Raw genomic sequence first — 19150 nt, forward strand, 5'->3', positions numbered from 1 at the left:
GAAATGGATTCATGAAAGAGAGGGAAGGATGTAACCCAAGTGGGGAAACAATTTATTCAAAAGGCTGTGTACATCTGGAATGCCAGCCATGTTTTTCTGAAAGAAAACAGAATCTGTGCTGAGCTGTATAAGAAGCAGAGTAATGGAGAAAAAGTCCTTAAGTGAACAAGTGGAAGAAGAACTAAAGAACCCAATTTGGAAGCATTAATTGTGTGCTGATTTACTGAGGCTAACTCAGACACACAGCTAACCACTGGGGGTATAAGTGATAACGGGGTCCTGACCTTGTGCTCAAGGAGCTCCTAGTCTAAACAGCCATAGCCAACCACCAGGCTGTCAGGATGCAAGACAGGTGATAAAAATAGGTTTTACAAAATGTGTTCTTGCTCAATAAATATGTAAACTAAACACCACATTTGCAATATACAAGACGTATATCTCACCAAAGAAACGCATGTTCAGAAATCACTATACACCTGGGAGCTTAAATTGTGGATGGAAGCTCAAATGAGGTGAACACGTGAAGGTCCTGGAATGAGCTGTGATGGGGCAGAGCAGACATTCAAGTGCTTCATCCTGTGAGCATGTCTTTTCACTGTCTTCCTTCATTTTTAACCAAAATTAACGAGCCAGACACTACATTGCCACAGCGTGGGTTACTCCTTTAATATTTTAGATTCTTTAGATTTCTTAGTAACGTAAGCCATGGCTCAAAGTCTACGGAGCTCTGCATAAGATTAAGTTCAAGGTTAATGTCAGACCCTTCATGAGGGAACATGGAAATGTGTCATAGGGCTTCAGCCGGGACTGAAAAGAATTTTCTGGCTTTCATGCCTGATGACTGGCGGTGACGTTTGTAACCTTTATGATACCACCCTTTATGGTTTTTCTTTGTGTTACAAAGCCATGACTTTCATTGAAATTCCACTTTCTACTGGAATTCACTGACATTTCTTTCCTGCTGATTGCTGGGTACCAGTACTGAATAAAATACTTATCTGTAAATATACATAAACATATTTAACTTCCTTCAGGAGTGTTATTTTTGTTATGTGCTTTGTATCAGTTTTTATTGAAACAACTGTCCACTTGTACTATGGCTATCTTTATAGAAAAACACTCGGATATATTATATTTTGGTGATGTTGACTTTCTGAAATACATTTGCTTTAGTTGCAAATACGGGGGGAATTTACCCACGTTAATCATTTCCCAGTAAATCTCTTGTGTTTTACTGCCGGCCATGAACACTGATGCTAGCATATTTCTTTTTAGATACTTTTTTTCAGGGTTATCGGAATACTGCTGCATATTCAGAATTGATGATTTCCTATAAGATTCTAATACATACTATGCCACACTTACATGATAAAACACTTGCTCATAGTTTAAAATCACTTAAAATATGTGTGTAAAGAAAAATGCTTAATTTTCCAAATCATTTGCCTATAGAGTGCGAATGTGTCTTAAATCCTTACCTGATTTTTATGCTACTAGAACTTATCAAAACAGCAACGATTAAAAATACCAGTACTACTCAGTATTGGCAAGGGCATTCTCAGGCACTGTTGGGTAGGAATGTAAATTGGCAACCTTTGTCTACAGGGCAGTTAAGAAACAGGTAAGCAAGTATGTATGGCAAAACTTAAAAGTGAGAAAAACCTTTAACTTAGCAATGTTACACTGAAGAATGCACCCTGGTTATGATAGTCATCTCAATGCAACTGGTAACTGCAGAAAAACTGGAAGAACATGTTAATAATAGGAGACTAATTAAATAAGTTATGACACATCCACGTAACGGAATTCTATGAAGCCATTAAAAAGGGTTGTTAGAGGGCTTCCCTGGTGGCGTAGAGGTTGAGAGTCCACCTGCCGATGCAGGGGACACGGGTTCATGCCCCGGTCCGGGAAGATCCCACATGCCGCAGAGCGGCTGGGCCCGTGAGCCATGGCCGCTGAGCCTGCGCGTCTGGAGCCTGTGCTCCGCAATGGGAGAGGCCACAACAGTGAAAGGCCCACGTACCGCAAAAAAAAAAAAAAAAAAAAGGGGTTGTTAGAAATGCATTTGATGACAAAGAAAGGCGTCCTGATACAACTGTATCTCTAGTATAACAGCATGTTTTAAATGGGGTGTGTGTGTGTGTGTGTGTGTGTGTGTGTGTGTGTGTGTGTGTGTGTAGAGAGAGAGAAAAAATTTAGAAGAATGGGATATACAGTGGTTTCTCTTGAGGAGACCTTTTTCTTTCCTTATACTTGTCTGAATTTTCTAATTCTCATATAATAAGTATGTATTACTTTTATAGTTAAAACATTTATTTTTAAAAAATAGCTACAGAAGCCTCTTTTTCAGCTGTCCTACCTCTGGGCACACGAGTTTTGAACCAATCTAGCAGGAATGACCCACAATGGGGTAAACGTGATGACCGCCTTCCCTCCCAAACCCAGTCCACCGAGCGTGGCTGTCCCCTACTGCACAAGCAAGGACCCAGCTCACCAAGCTGTCCTGGACACGCGGCGCCTGCACAAGCCTCTGGACTCCGTTCTCCACGGTGACTCCCAGCCAGTTGAGTGTTGCCCAGCACCAGAGGTAGTCATTCCCACCATGCCAGAAGCTCACAAACGCAAACGTCATTGCAGTGGAAAACAGTGTCCCTAGCAGGCCGTGCTGGGACCCGCCCGCTGGAATGTACACATACCTAGAGACAGAAGAGGCTTTTAGGAACCATGTGGAGGGCTGTCCCGGCAATACCGCTTTCTCCCGGGCTTGATTCTCCCATCACACATTGCCGTTCACTGTGTGCAGACCCTTCCTGACTTCCAGGAAGCCACAGAGCACTCCCTGAATTCTCCATCACACACGGAGGTGGCAATACATGAACCTCAGCTCTGAGGGCCTTTAGCTTAAATGAACACACAGGCTAAAGAGCTCTCACTACTCGAGCAAAATAGCACTTACAGGAGGCAGGGTGAGGAGTACTGAATTTAGAGTTTCTAAAAGGGATGCACCCCACCGTAGAAGCTCACTCACAGAATGGCAGTTAAGTTTCTGGTTACATGAGGACACCAGACTTCAAGGCAGCTATGTATTTTACAGCTCAAAACTATTAAGTTTCTGGTAAACCCAGTATTTAAGCACAGTTGCTGAATTCAGGCCCCTAAATGGCAGGACAGCTCCTGCAGAAGAGGGGGGGCCAAGGCCAGACCCTCGCGCTTTCCTGGGAAGCTGCCCGGAAGCAGTACGAATTCGCGCTGTGCTCACAGGGCAGCCGACTTATCACCCGAAAGCTACAGCCATCCCTCGGGTATGTTCTCTACTGTTGAGACAGCTGTCTGACTACATACCCACAGAGCCGTGTTCTTCAACCAGTATGTTCCTGCTAGAGTTGGGCAAAACTCACATCTTGGGCTGTCAGGATCTGGACAACTAGGAACACGCCCTCCTTACAGCAGCCTTTTTTAAAAAGCCCATAGGCCTTTGTTTACTGCTGGTCAGTGCTTCTTTGTCCAACCTTCTTCCATGAAGGAGAAGGAAATCATCATTCTTTGAATACACAGTGTGTCCCAGGCACGGCACTAGACACTTTCCATGGATCACTCAGCTTGATTCTTTGAAACACCATATGCTGTTCTAGCATGCCAACCCATGGACAAGTTGTCTTGTTTATATATTATTTTAATATTTTGTCAGAAATGTTATCTTTAAAATCATTTTCGAATAGAACAGTTTTATAGGCAAGCCAAAAAAAACCAAAATAAAAACCATTCCCCAGTCAATAAATACTTCTAAAGACTATGTGACTATAAGTATTTTTAAATGTCCTCCCTCACCTTCCAAGGTGCTCCAGGTTAGACGGTAGCTTATGCGATCAGCTTAGCTAGCCCCACTATCTGGGTGAGAAAAACGGGCTGAGAAGGGGAAGAGCCTAGATGCAAATCTGCGACTATGGCACCAGAGTTAATGTTTTCCGTGACACCTCTGGGTTTATTTTGAAAGCCCTCCTATCTTACATCCCAATCTGAAACAAACCGGAAAGCATGTGAGAGTGTAGGTATTTCAGAAACAAGCGAAGCAAAGAAAATACTTTCTCTTGTGCACAGACAAGACCATCTTGACAATCAAGTTAGCAAATACGCATCAAGCACTCACTACCGATTAAGGAATCCTCCATCTGCTGTCAAGCATTTATTTAGGTCTCCAGGGCAGGCCTGGCATTATGAGCAACGCAGAGACATAAGACGTTGTTCCTGCCCAAAGGACAGGTATAGCTGGTTGTGAAACAATAGCAAACAAGTCCCATCGTTAAGCTGATACGGTACTTGTTTGCTATATGATACGGTAGAAAGTATACCAGGAGGGCTTAAGAGTGTGGAGGAGAACAGGGTCAGTGGAGGCGAGTGGGTTATGGGAGGCTTAATGGTAAAGGTCCCCACCCTGGCAAGGCCTAGAGGATGAATTTTGCCAGGCAAAGGGGAGAAGGGTGGCTGCTGCATCATGGACCAAGAAGGGGCGGGCAATGAGCCAGAAAAGCCTGACAGCCCCAGGAACAGGTGCTTTATTTGGCATTCTGCTGCCCCCTACAGGCTTCTTGGTTATTGGTGTAGAACGCTCAGCAGAGGCAAAAAACGGACCACAGACCTCTGCAGCCTCCTACCTGCGTGAAGGTAACGACTGACCCATCATGGAGCTCCATGGGGCTATACTCCACTTCATACAATCAGTTCTGTGTGTAAGAAGGTTGCATGTTAAAAAAAAAAAATGGGGTGGTCAAACCAAGTTCAAAAGGATAAGAAATAACTGCTGTTTACAGAAACTTTGCAGATAATCATTTTATACAACAAGTTACTTCTGATCCTAACACTCTTCTCATCCAACACTGGTGTGTTTTATGTTGAGATTTTTGTTGTATCTCACTACGTTAAAGTGAGCTGCACTACATATATCAGAAAACCCCAGTATAGAATAAAAACCTCACATCGTCCACATCAATGGTCCTTAATATTAGATTCAACTCCAAAAAGAACATGTTTTCAAGCTTGTGACAAGGAAGCATCTAGCCCCGTAATTACATGCACAGCTATTTCAGGCATCTCTTGGCATCATGGCTTTGTTACTTTGCCTTCAAAAGTGACAGCCGACAAAAATCTCTGAAAATTCCTTTTACTCCAGAAACTCATATATGGCAGGTCTCCAAGGACATGAGGTTGCTTGCTTGGTTTAAACCAGAGGAGGGTATGGTTTCTAGACTGGAAGACAAAAATCCCTTCTTCTCTCTTAATTTCTAGAAGGCAGTAGATACAGCAAGGAGAGCGCGCATGTTTCCTTTTTACAAATTCTACCAGGCTTGTGTCAGTTCCATGATTAATAAAAACAGAAGTACGTGTCTCTTTTAGAAAAGCAGTAGTACGACCTCACTTGCTTAGATCCGCTGCACACTGAAATTGATTTCCCAGTGGAAGAAAGCATTCAGTACCACCTTCTCAGCGAAGCAAAAATAAAAAGATTTTTCTTCCTGTCAGTGACTGTGTGAGCTTGAGTGTGCACTAGGCCTGCCCCTGCCAGGATGGCTTCGCGGGGTCACTGCTTGCAGAGAATGTTGCCTGAGGTAGTTACCATCCATCTGTGCCACCTTATTAATTTAAAACCATCTAACAGAATTAATGCAACATAGCAAACCCCCAACTCAGGAGGAGGAAACTATTTAAAATGTAGATGTTATTTATAACGTCTACCCTCTACTGAATATCCATGTACCAGGTACTTTATATAAACTGTTTCTAATCACTTACACAACTTTGCAAGGACCAGCCCTATTTTACATGGGAGAGGTGGAACCCGAACCTAGAATGTTCTACTTTCAGAACCCCTAGGCCTGTGTTCTATGAAGCCATTTACTGTAATGGGAGCATCTCTTGGTGAGATGTTCCTCTGATTCAACCAAATCTTCAAAGCGGTCTCCACAGAAACATCCAACCAGTATTTTATTAACTGAAGAAAGATGCTCATTATTTACAAAGGAGTTTAGGCCAAGGAGCTCTGTGCCAGAAAGCCAGAGTTACAAGTTCCATTTTTAAACAGACTAAATAAATTCCTTCTGTCCCACCTACTGTCTTGTCCAGGCAGGCATCCTGCAGATGTCTATGTTAGAAGTTAAGTATAAGAGGTTGACGGTTGGGGCTTGTTGCTGAGTAGTAGGCATACGTGAAGGGAGAAGAAAGTATCTATTTCCCTCATACCCACTCTGAAAAGCAACTCAAGAATGTTTGACAGTTGGGACAGGGGTGGTGAGAATCCACGTGGTAACAATAAATGCTGGAGAGGGTGTGGAGAAAAGGGAACCCTCTTGCACTGTTGGTGGGAATGTAAACTAATACAGCCACTATGGAGAACAGTACGGAGGTTCCTTAAAAAACTAAAACTAGAACTACCACACGACCCAGCAATCCCACTACTGGGCATATACCCAGAGAAAACCATAATTCAAAGAGGGACATGTACCACAATGTTCACTGCAGCGCTATTTACAATAGCCAGGTCATGGAAGCAACCTAAATGTCCACTGACAGATGAATGGATAAAGAAGATGTGGCACATATATACAATGGAATATAAATATAATACAATACAGTATATAATATATACTATATAATATATAAGTATACTATGTTATATATAAAAATATAATAAAATATAATGTAAGTCTCAGTCATAAAAAGAAACAAAATTCAGTTATTTGTAGTGAGGTGGATGGACCTAGACACTGTCATACAGAGTGAAGTAAGTCAGAAAGAGAAAAACAAATACCATCTGCTAACACATATATATGGAATCTAAAAAAAAAAATGGTTCTGATGAACCTAGGGGCAGGACAGGAATAAAGATGCAGAGATGGAGAATGGACTTGAGGACACGGGGAGGGGGAAGGGTAAGCTGGGACAAAGTGAAAGAGTAGCATTGATATATACACACTGCCAAATGTAAAATAGATAGCTAGTGGGAAGCAGATAAATAGCACAGGGAGATCAGCTGGGTGCTATGTGACCCCCTGGAGGGGTGGGATAGGGAGGGTGGGAGGAAGACACAAGAGGGAGGAGATATGGGGATATATGTATACATATAGCTGATTCACTTTGTTACACAGCAGAAACTAACACAGCGTTGTAAAGCAACGATACTCTAATAAAGATGTAAAACAAATTTAAAAAATTTTTAAAAAGACATTACTCTTAACATCACAATTCTCTCTTTTTTTCCAGGACCTACTCAATAGCTTCCTGGCTTGCCATGTTAGTTTCAAACCCTTTGCCACGAACCCCAGACCCTAGCGAGGTAAGAGGATGAGGCACCTAAGATACTGAAAGACTTGGTTTTTACTGTCCCATGGATTGAGTTGAAGTTGCTGACTTCCCATCTTTAATTACCTATTACTTGGCTGAGATGGGGCAGGCAGTGGCTGACATCCTATTCCAGCTCTGCCTTATCTTTCTACCCTATTTCCCACTAGTTCTCTCGAAAAATCCTGAAATCCTGAACAAATGGGGCTTTCACACTTCTGTGCTTTTGGTCATACCATTTTTATATCCTTCATCCTCTCTGGTTTCCCAACTCCTCCAGGAAGTCTCTTTTAAATATTCCCACTCTCTATTTAACCCAGAGAACCTACTGTTTGTACCACTGAATTGAACTGTTATTCATCAAAAGACGTCTTTTCTATTATGATGGTCATTTCAGCTAAACTGTAAAATTCTTTTAGGCAATTCTACATATGTGTGTGTGTGTGTATGCATGCATGCGTTATTATATAGTTACTAGTCAACAGTATTTAAATACCTAACAGTAATATAATTTTCATTTACTTTTCATAATCTCCAATAGCTTTTACATTTGTGATAAACTTTCACACTGTCACAGACCCATTATGAAAGATTAGGAAACAAGGAAGGATTACACGGACCTGCTCTCATTATTGGGGAGACTTCGGAAGACACCCATTCCCAAAGAATATAGAGACCTGATGGCTCTGAAGTCTCCCCACACTTTGTAACCCTACTTCCCCTATTAAAGTAAAAATCATGCAGCCCCAAAGCTCCAGACATATCCCAACCTTGAGAGATTTCAAAAATGACAAGTACTAGCCTTTTAAACACTAGAGTCTTTAGTGGCTGGGAAGGGAAGACTTCTGGCTGTGTCTCATTGGTGGTAAGGTGACCCCACCTTGGCTTCACCTGGGCTCTGAGATGAGTTCCTGCTTAGAGTTCTCTGCAGAGGTGGCCGTGCTCTCCTAAACCCAGATCTCACGGGCAGTGGCTTCCGCAACCCGACCCTGGCTCTGGCTTTGGCCTTAGCCCACGTCTGAGTTCTCTTTCTCACAGCCCAGTGATGACCCACCAGTCAAATCCCCATCCTCCAGGTAGTGGACAAAGGTCTGGTGTTTAGTTCTCACAAAGGAACTAAACTATATATTTACTTATTAAAAGTTTTCAAAGGAAGATGCACGCAGAAAGTATAATTTACTTTTAATATCTTTCCGCCCAGTACAGATCATAATGGGATTTTAATAAGTAAAAACCAGCAGCTGGTTAATGGGCATCTGTAGACCTTATCTCTGGAGGCTAAGAGAGGTCCACTTTCAAAGCAGAGGGCATGTCTGAGCTGGGCTAAGACTTTACTGAAGGATGCTGGCTAAAGGTTTTGTATGCAACTCTGAAAAATTGCCTATTAAAAATGTTATGTCCTATTTGGCAACAAAATACTGTGGAATTTATAAAAGAGAGATTAAAACCTGGCTATATTTAGTCTACATTTAAACTTCTAGGTTCATGTAATTAGATGCCAAAATTTTTTTTAAAAATTAATCTTTTCATTCCACGAAGCCAGTAGCTCAGTGGGCTGAAGTACCGTGCTGATGAACCTAAGCCTATAACTTCCATCCTAGAGAAAGATTCAACTCTACCCTCATAAACCAAGACCCAAACTCTAGCTCCCCAAAAGCTCTATCTTCCTTCCTGCGGAAGAGGCTAAAAGAGCATGAATGGCTCAGCCCAGCTGCCCTTACCACTAGAACACGCCCAAGCAGCAACAGCAGCAAGGCATGGGACAAGAAGGAGGGCAGCACCCGGATGCTGGAGATGTGGCCTTGGTCCTGCTCTGCCACTCACCAATCTCTGTAACCTTGACCTTGACAATCAAGGCTGCTCAGCTTAAGTCTGTACACTGAGCACATACCGGGAATGTTAAAATCTTCTTTGGTGTGAGTTTTTGTAAAGATCAGATGATACAATACATGTTTAAGGAGTTTGGAGATTTGAACACTCCATGTAAACAGAAGGATGCATACTTAATAACAATGGGCCAGCGGCAACATGCCTGCACTCAGGAAAAAAAACAAGGTGCCGTTATCACAATGAATAGCATCCCTATATTTTTCACAAGCATTTCAAGGCACCAAGACCTCCGGCCTGCTTGCTCAGGGATGTTCTTCACTTAAAACCATTAGCCTTAAATATGCCACCATTGGCACCAGGTCGCTTAGTGCTAAGGGGTCAAAGCTAGAGCGGAGGAAAATTTTTTTCTCCTGCTCTTCTAGGTTCTTTGGCTGGCCTAACAACATAAGAGACATAGGCAGGTTAATAGGAGAAAGACACATTTAATTACATATGCAGGGGAGTTCACAAAGACAGTGAGACTCCAGGGCAAGTGAGGCAGTTGAGGCTCATATGCTGTCCTGAGCTACGGAATGGGAAGGGGATCTGGGGCTTCAAAGTGTAGGAAGAGAATTCAGATGTTTGGCCATTAGAAGTTTGCCCTGCCCTGCAGATAGGTCTTTCACATAAATACGTTATCTCTGGTAATACCTCTTTTTCTGGTACAGGCCCCCTGTCTAAATTCTTTGAGATAGTTAAGTTAGAGGGAAAAGTTTTTCCTGAGTCTGCTGGATCTTGATTGCCTGCAGCTCAAAATAATCCACATGCCAAAGTGGCATCTTTGGGGGTTGGCACATTCTGCCCCCCTTCAAAGTGATGGGTTCAACACTCACATGGACTTGTTGATTCTGCTTAACCCAGACACCTGATACAGGCTACAGAAGATCCTGTAGGGGCCACGTGGGCGGATCAGGGCAAAGCAGCCTCTACCACAGCTTGGTCTGATACCAACATCTCACCTTCAAATCGCCGTAGCCCTTCCGCTCAGGTCCCCTCTTATCTACAGAGTACAAGTCACCTCACCAAGTCCTTTCCTTATAATGGGGGACTGCTGGGCGGGCAGGACCCCAAAGTGCTTATACTGGTTTAGTCATTCAACTCGTTTAAAGCAGCCTACTAATGTTCCAGAGGTTAGAGTCTTGGTGATGCCTACGTCTTTGCCGTATTACAACCTTCGTGCTTACAGACTGAAAAAACAAACAAGTCTTTAAGATGTCCTTCTTCAAAAATGAGCTTCTAGTCACAAATGAGAGATGGGAAGGCCCGGGGGGTGCGTGCTTTTTCCCTCCATGGGGCTGCTAACCCTCTTTTTCTTAAGAGCACACTGAAGCCTCAGCAATCCCCAGGGCTCCCGGGCCCACATCTATTTTGGGTTATACACAAACACCATATAAAACAGATTCTTTGGAGGTCTGAGCAAAGGAGAGTGAGCGGGAGTTTGCACTCTCTAGTGCTAAGGACTTGAGTCTCATCGCGAATAAAAAGGTCCTCAAAGCCTCAGTTAAATAACCACCAAGACTTCCTGGCTGCCTGCCTGTCTTCCCACCTTCCTCCTGAGAGGATGCTGAAAGCATCTATAAGCTGCCCTAGGCCGGACCAAGAGGGGGAGGGTACAAAAAGCCGGCTGTTGTGCAGGCAAACCCGCATGTTTGTAGGATGGAGGTGTGTGTGATTCCGTGTCTCAGAGTCAGAAGGAAAGGGTTGAGGGGAGAGACCCCATTGTCCCCTTCTCCTAACACACTTCTCAGCCTTTGCTCCATCAGCAGATCCCAAACCCAGGGTCCAAATTACCACCGTCTGGAGCCTATGCCTCCTCTTATCAGCGGCTGTACTGTGTCTCCTTTGTGCTCCCTTTTCAGCTCTGCCTCTCACCCACATCCTATTCAGTGCCACTCCTGCTCGTCCTCACCTTCTCACTCATTTATCACAGCTGTTAGGAAAATGTTCACTGTAAAACGAACATGTACAACTCAAAAATGACTGTGCTGGTCCAATGCCTTGGGTGGGTGGGGGGTCTCTAGAAGAACGCGCTCTGCAGACAAGCGCGCTAAAGAAATGCCTGACTGAATGCTGAAGCGTTTCATTCTCCATCTGGGTTGGAGGTGTGATGATTTTGAGACAGCCGTGCTGGACAGGTCCCCACAGAGGCAGGCCCACAGCCTTGACAGGTGTATACTCTACATTCCTATGGTGACACAGTACCTCAAGTGATAAAGCCCAGTAGGTTGGTCACTCGGGCAAAAACAAAAATGAACTGCTGAGGCAAAGAAGAGGCAAATTCTTTGTCCTCGGGAGGCATCCAGTCTTAGAATGGCAGTGCCTAGCCTCAGGGGTCCTGCTTACAGAGCATACCCATCACATTACGTCCTAAACTAAAACCCATCAGCCTGGCTTTTTAAAAATCATTCTCCCGCTGGCTCCCTCCTATGCCATCAACTCCATCTTACGAGTCTCCAAAACAGATTCTCCACTCCAATTAATGAACTTCATTCTTGCACAAGCGTGGGCCCTACAATCATACCAGCCCACCCCCCAATCATGTAAGACCTCTATCTGTCCTTTCCACCATCTGATCTTTCAAAATGGGTTCGGCATTCACTTCAGGGACTATTTCCCCCAGCTGATCCCACTGAATGCGGGTGGCCCGATGATTCTTCATCTCTGCAGAATTCACGTGTTCGTCTCGGGCTAAGTTATTTCTTCAGACTTGCTGATGTGCTGTTCCTTAGCAATTCTGAGCTACTTCATCAGGTCTGAGGGTACGTGGGACTCCCCACATCACAGTCAAGACATGGATCAGAGAACTATAACATTTCTCTTTTTATTTCCCCCAGAATCTAATTTAAACTCTGAACTCAGGGGGTGCTCAATGAACCCTGACCAACTGCTTTCTTTTCCTGTTCTTTTCCTCATCCTCCTTTCTCTGACTCATTCATTCATTCCCTTCCTCTTTTCCTTGTCACTCTATATACACAAAAGAGAATTCTCCATCTGGAAAGCGTGGCCTCCTGAGTAAATGTCCTTGTTCACGTCTGCCTCCACTACTGTCTCCTCTAAAGAGCTATGGGGTTTGGAGGGCGATATTTACAAAGTCAGACTAAATCACAGATGCCAACTGGAGGTGCCCCTAAGTGAGGGGACAGCTGGCAGGGACCGAGAGGTGGGACAATTAGCAACTCCAACTTCCTCAGGAAGCTGCCAGAAGTACCCAAAAGGGAGATTTAACCAAAAAGCAAAACTTCAGCGTTAAATGGTTTTAATATTAGAGCACCCAAACTGGGAGGTTTAAGATTTGTGATATTAACTTTAAAAGCCTCAGATAAAATCCTGGACATGCTCCTCAGTAACAGATGCATGCGGGGGTGGGTGTTCACGAGGCCAGCGGGAGTGTGGCTTGGCCCTTCGCTGGATCGCTTGGCTTAACTTTGCTAACGAAATCTCTTCCTCTGCCGTGAACATCACTTCCAAGTCCGATGCGCATTTTGGTCACAAGAAAAGTAGTGAGGGGTCAGGACCACTGTTGGACGTGAATGAATGCACACACACACACACACACACAGAGTGCCTCAGAGCACAGAGGAGAGAGTGGAGTGTGGATGGGGAAGCCAGGGTCACAGATTCCAGTGATGGTCTCTTTTCCAGGCCTTGGTTTACAACTGGTAAAAGTTTCAGGGCTACAGGACAACTAGGGGTGAGGTCTATATAGTTTGGAACATTTGGGACATAAGCACGAATGGTCTTGAAGAGTTATGATCAATTACAACAGTGTGCTCCTTTGCTACTGGTCCCTGCTAAAACAGAAAGATCTGTCTTCCCTAATGGATTTTCAGGACACGGAGCTCCTAAAACCATAGCTTCTGCTCCTGAGTTCCCCATTCCCCCCCTTTCTCTGCTGCCATGAAGCTAACGTATGAACTAACGCAAAATGCACAAGGAGAGGGTTATCTGAAGGAAGCCTGAAGTGAATCTTGACTCAAGGTGACAAATCCTTTCCTAAGAGCAAATTTCCACCCCCACCCCCACCCCACTCCCAGTTTATCTGCTTCGTCACTTCAGACGTACGTATTCTGGACTTCCTTAAAAAGTAACAGTCATTGGTAATAAAAATGTTCAGCTGAGCGGGCCACAGATGGGTTTCAATGCCCAGAAAGGGAGAAAACTGGGAGAAAATGCCAGCAGGTATACAGGCACCTCTTTCAAAACACTGCCATTGAAGACTGTTTTCAGGAGGAAGAAAAATAAAGGTCCCAGGCAACGAAGTGCTGTTTAAAAAATAATCAAAGACGCAGACCTACTAGAGAATGGACTTGAGGACACGGGGAGGGGGAAGGGGAAGTTGGGACAAAGTGAGAGAGTGGCATGGACATATATACACTACCAAATGTAAAATAGATAGCCAGTGGGAAGCAGCCGCATAGCACAGGGAGATCCGCTCCGGTGCTTTGTGACCACCTAAAGGGGTGGGATAGGGAGGGTGGGAGGGAGGGAGACGCAAGAGGGAGGAGATATGGGAACATATGTATATGTATAACTGATTCACTTTGTTATAAAGCAGAAGCTAACACGCCATTGTAAATCAATTATACTCCAATAAAGATGTTAAAAAAAAAAGAAAGAAATTATCCTAAAAAAAAAAAACCAAAGAGAAATGGTTGCTGGTGGTAATAAAGAGGCTGCTGCTCCCTCTCTGGACTGAAATCAGTACTCTGACAAATCAGCTCTAACAGAACTGTTTCGAGTGCCTCTCATTTATCATGATTATGATCCACAGTCCCTACCAGACATGATACCTTTTAAGGCTGGGCACTGGCAGAGAAGACTGATAATGCTTGGGTTTGGGCATGAATGACGATAAATCTGCAGCAGCGTCCAACAAAACCACGCCAGCGCAACACTTAACGGAAACAAACTAAGAGCATCATCCCATGCCCGGGAAACAATGCCCCATAAGCATTTTCCCCTTAATGCAGTGAGAGCCACCCAGATGACGCTGCTTACTCAAAAGATGCTATGGTATAACTGAATGAACTCTTGAGTGCCCATTTAGAGATTAATATTTTAAGAGCTAGCATTTTACAGAGACAGTCTAAGGATGACATTCAATGTGTGCCACAAAAGGGAGTCTTCTGTAGATGAAAAATGCCACCGTTTATACAATAAAACCATATGAAATCCAAAGATGTCAGTCATGGAACTGGATATTAACATGGTCATCCACGTTGGGAAACAGTCACTTCCCAAGGGTTGGAGAAAGACGTAGACCATCAGAATGGGATTTTGCTCACCAGGCTCCCTCTCAAGTGGGGTCGAGGTGAAGAAAGCAGCTTTGTGGGCTGGAGAGGACTATGCTTGACTTCTACCTTATCCCTGAGAAAGGCGGGCGGAGAGGATGACGGGAAATCAGGTTCTCTCAAGCAACCTGTGGCTAATGTAGCTGCAGAGAAAAGCCAGATCTTGAGTCTGAGCCTGCAGAGAGGCAGCTGGGGTCCAAATGAAAGAAGCGCTGTTGCCAGCTCTCCCCTCCCACACCACCACCTTGCTTCCCGGTAAAAGAGCAGACAAAGGGCTTCCCTGGTGGCGCAGTGGTTGAGAGTCTGCCTCACGATGCAGGGGACACGGGTTCTTGCCCCGGTCCGGGAAGATCCCACATGCCGTGGAGCGGCTGGGCCCGTGAGCCATGGCCGCTGAGCCTGCGCTCCGCAACGGGAGAGGCCACAACAGTGAGAGGCCCGTGTACCGCAAAAAAAAAAAGTTGACAAATCTTTAGAAAATGTAATCTTCCATTTCCCTTTGGAAAATCTAAATGTCAGGCTACAGAGAGATATTTGGGCACATGACACACGAAATAAAATGAGGCTTTCTTAACGAGTTACCTGGGAACCAAGGGCACCTAGATGTCACACGTGGATGTTAATGAGGCTGCCTGGGGGGTGAGCCTGGCTTGGCAGGCAGCACCTTAAGTACATGCCAGGATCTGTCTCTACCTCCATAACCCTGAACTGCTGTGACCCAGGTAGGACCAGAGTGTCAATCTAGGAGATACACTATTTATAATCCACGTCCAGTTCACCTCATAGGATTGTACATGATCATCAGATAAGGCAAAAGGGATGAAAAGAACTGAAAATTAATGTAAAACAAATGATTATTATACTAACAGTATACAGATAATAGTATATTAGGATTACCATTAGCCATAATAATCAAGGAAGGAATTTCCAATGAATTAAATATTTTTCTTAATAAGGAGGAGAGAGAGAAAACACTGACTGCTCACCGTAAGGCGGGCACTGTGCTGAACATTCTACATGTTATTCAATGTCCCAAACTACCCAGGGAATCTGCCCCCTCCCTCCATTTACAGATGAGGAAAATAAAGCTCAGAGAAGGTTATTTACAGCCCCAGTCAAGGAACTGGCAGACTAGATCTATGTTGCATCAGAGAACAGGACCCAGACCAACTGGTAAGAATCACAGGCAAGCATGTTCTCTTCACTCTGAGCTGTCTGAAAGGAGAAAAGGAACACAGCTAATCGTGGAGCAGGGGAAGGAGAGTCAGGTCTGCTTCCAAAAACGCATGCTCTTTTCACTAGATCAAGTGGTTTCCCCTCGATAACTATAGACTTGAGGCACAAATAACCTGTATGCCTAACATTACAAAGATAGCTAAGAAGTGTTAGATCAAATACTATCCATCTTTTGAGCCCCAAATAGGTGCCAATCACCATATTCGGTGCTTTCTACAGCATCTCATTTGATTTAGATGGCACTTTAGCATTTTTTGGTGCCTCAGAGTCTTTTCTGGGAACCTAAATTATCTTTGTAGCAGCAAAGCATGACAGTTCTACATAAGTGTCCAGATCACTATGAGATGACAAAAATCCAGTGAACTTCCACTCAAATAAATCTGGTAGAAATGTATTATAACACCTCAAAGTCTAGAGGTCAAGGACAATCCCCTCTTGTTGGCACAAAGGACCCTGGAGACAATAAGGATCTGAGAGCTCATCGTGTGTATGGATCCCTGCGTACTATACCCACAACCAGAAACCATCCAGCTTACACCTCAACACTCTCAGTGACCAAGAACTCTTGGCTTTTTGAGACAGTCTTTTCTACCCTTTTAGGACAACTTAGATTGGAGACAGCGTGCTTCTCTGTACTCTTCACAGTTGACCCTGGTTCTCCTCTCTGAAGCAACATTTTGAACATGGGTACCAGGTCTTCAACTGGCAGCCTGTCAAACATCTGATGAAGGTTCTCATGTCTCTCCAAAGGTTTGATTTTGGACACAACGTAGCCTCAGTTTCTTTATCCATTCTTTTACACTCAGTTCCAAATCTCCTGTTATAATTTCCCTTTTTCTAGATATTTCCTCATTTGTCTGTGTCCCCCTGGGATTGTGATACCTGAAATAGACTGCACACTTATGGAATGACATGAATAGTGAAGAAGAGACTCGGAATACCGTATTCTTTTTCTAACCATATATTCATATCATCAACAAACATTTTCTACACATTTACTATATTCCAGGTACAACAATTAGCAGTGGAGACATTCAGGAACGTGCCATGGAAGACTGCCCTCAGAGAGCTTACATCTAACCTATTATAATGATGAAGCCCGTTGTGACATTTATTTCAAGGCAGCCTTATCTCATACCAAAGTCTGCACCTACTATGTTCCTGAGAAAGTCAAGACCATCGCATAAGAGTGCCCTCACTTCTTCCCTAACCACATACGTTTCTATCTCTATCGGTACCTATCCACTCATTCATTTATGTGCACACAGTGGAAGAGATGTCCTTTCCATGACTAAGGCTACCTCTGCTCTTTTGTTCTATCCCCTTCTGACTCCTGAGGGACCATGCTCCATCAATTACCCCGTATCCTTATCCAGTTTAACTGAAATGGTTCCCTCCTTAGCACAAAGACGTATTTTCCAGTCCTCCCTATTTTATAAACACCCTTCTTTTACCCCGCAACTTCTTCAACTCTGATCCTAACTACTTTTCTTCACAGTCAAGTATTTCAAGATCCTTGAAGGAGCAGTCTACACCCAGCCTCTAAGCTCCCCCACTCCCAATCGATCCCTAACCTGTTGCAATCTGACTTCTGTCCCTCCCCATTCCATTCAAACAACATTTGTCAAGATCATTAATGGCCTCCAGATCGCCAAAGCCAATGAATATATTTATATCTTCCTCTTACTTGTCTGCTATATTTGGCATTGCCTGTGTCTTGCATTTTCCTCTTTTGATAAATTTCTGCTTTATGTCTTACCGTTACAGCACTACTTATGTTCATTATAGAAAATTTAGAAACAGATATATAACAAATCCAGAGATAACCACCAATGACCTTTTTGTCTACATTCTCTCTGACATCTTCCTATAAATACACATTATGTACCACTTTAGGAAACTGCTCTGTTCACCTAATCTATCATGAGCATCCTTCTGTGTCTCCACCTTCCTTATTCACATTCTTTCCTCCCTTGGCTCCAGTGAAACCACTGTTTTTGTTTTCCTTTTACCTCCAGAGCCCTCGCTTCTCAGTCTCCATCGCAGGCTTCTCACTCTCTGCCTCGTTCTAAAAGTGTCAGCAGCTTCTCAGGGCTCTCTCCCTAGACCTCTATGTGCTCACACTGGGGGGCTGCACTGGCACACTGACAAAGCTGTCACTGAGTGTGGGTTCATCTGTCACAGCCAGCTAGTCTGCCACACATAGAACAGGTAAACAGAGATGTTAATATACAGAAGATGCTCAAGGAATATCTGCTACACTCATCAGAAGGCAAGAGGAAGGGGGAGAAGGGCTCTGGGGAGCAGTACTGCTGCGGCCATGACTTTCCCCAGCAGTAGACCCATCTGAGGGCAAGGAAAAGAAGAAAGAAGGGGTGAAGGGAAAACGACAGAGAAGCACCAAAGCCAATCTCTCTCCTTCACGCCTTTGCTGAGAGCTGGATCTGTCACGCAGTGGCTGAGATGCACTACTGAATGGGCAAGAAGAAGCTCCCAACTGGCCCCTAGGGTGATCAGCCCCCAGCAATCCCTGGGCACAGGTACCCTTGGGAGGTGACCCTGAAGAAGTGCTCCCTATATTTCACTCTAGAACCCTGCCCACCACGCCTCCCACCTTCCCACCCACTCTCTCATGAACTGCCTTCCACTCCCCAACCCACCCCAGCTTCACCTCTCAGCTCTTTCCCAGATTAATGTCATTCAGCTGCCAAACCCAAAGGACAACCCCTGACCTCCAACACAATTTTTTTTTTTTTTTTTTGCTATTCTTAACTTTTTATAACTATACAAGTTTTCAGTTGCTTCATTTTCTTGACTACAGTTGAATGCCATAGGGTTGAGACCTGGTCTGTTACTTGAATCTACAGCCCCAAATGCCCAGTATACTTCCTTATTCCCTCTAGGTGCTCGCCACAGGCAGAATCACCTGACCCAGGGGCATTAACATAGGAGCTTAAAGTACAGTGGTTGAGAGCATGACTCCTCCCCTGGGTTCTCATTCCACCTTCACTTACTAGCTGTGAGGCTGAGTCTCAGGGTCCTGACTGGTCGAGTGGAGGTAATAAAACCCACCTCATAGGCTTGTCATAAAGATGACCTGGGATACTGAATGTAAAGAGCTCAGAACAGTGCCGGGCATACAGCAAGCACCCAACAGATGTCAGATGTCAGCTGTGACAAGGAAAACACACCTGAGAAGAAGACAAGTGAAGAGAAAGCGAGAGAGCGTAGTCCTCTCTCCAAAGCATTAACGTCCTCACATCCACAGCAACTTCACAATTCTTCACCCACGCCCACCCTCTTCACCCTTAGTGATCGGATTGAAAAGAACTTCTACAAAGCACTCTTTTCCTTATGAGCATTACATGCCTTAATAAGCTGGATCAGTGGGAGTCCCAAACGTCAACCATTCACATTAG

At 44.3% G+C, this 19150-nt stretch overlaps 1 protein-coding gene across 11 annotated transcripts in view; it reads right to left on the bottom strand.

Moving 5' to 3' along the window:
* HHAT (hedgehog acyltransferase) overlaps nucleotides 1-19150 on the bottom strand; it is a 361867-nt gene that overhangs the window by 81447 nt on the left and 261270 nt on the right. For 9 of the 11 annotated variants that reach the window (XM_032614697.1, XM_032614705.1, XM_032614722.1 and 6 more), the window contains one exon: nucleotides 2498-2699. The exons of the other annotated variants lie outside the window; for them this stretch is intronic. In XM_032614697.1, the coding sequence (XP_032470588.1) occupies nucleotides 2498-2699 (202 nt within the window). The remainder of the gene's footprint in view (nucleotides 1-2497; nucleotides 2700-19150) is intronic. 11 annotated transcript variants of the gene reach the window in all.

The sequence above is a fragment of the Phocoena sinus genome, chromosome 1, assembly GCF_008692025.1.
Source record: "Phocoena sinus isolate mPhoSin1 chromosome 1, mPhoSin1.pri, whole genome shotgun sequence".
Taxonomy (NCBI): Eukaryota; Metazoa; Chordata; class Mammalia; order Artiodactyla; family Phocoenidae; genus Phocoena; species Phocoena sinus.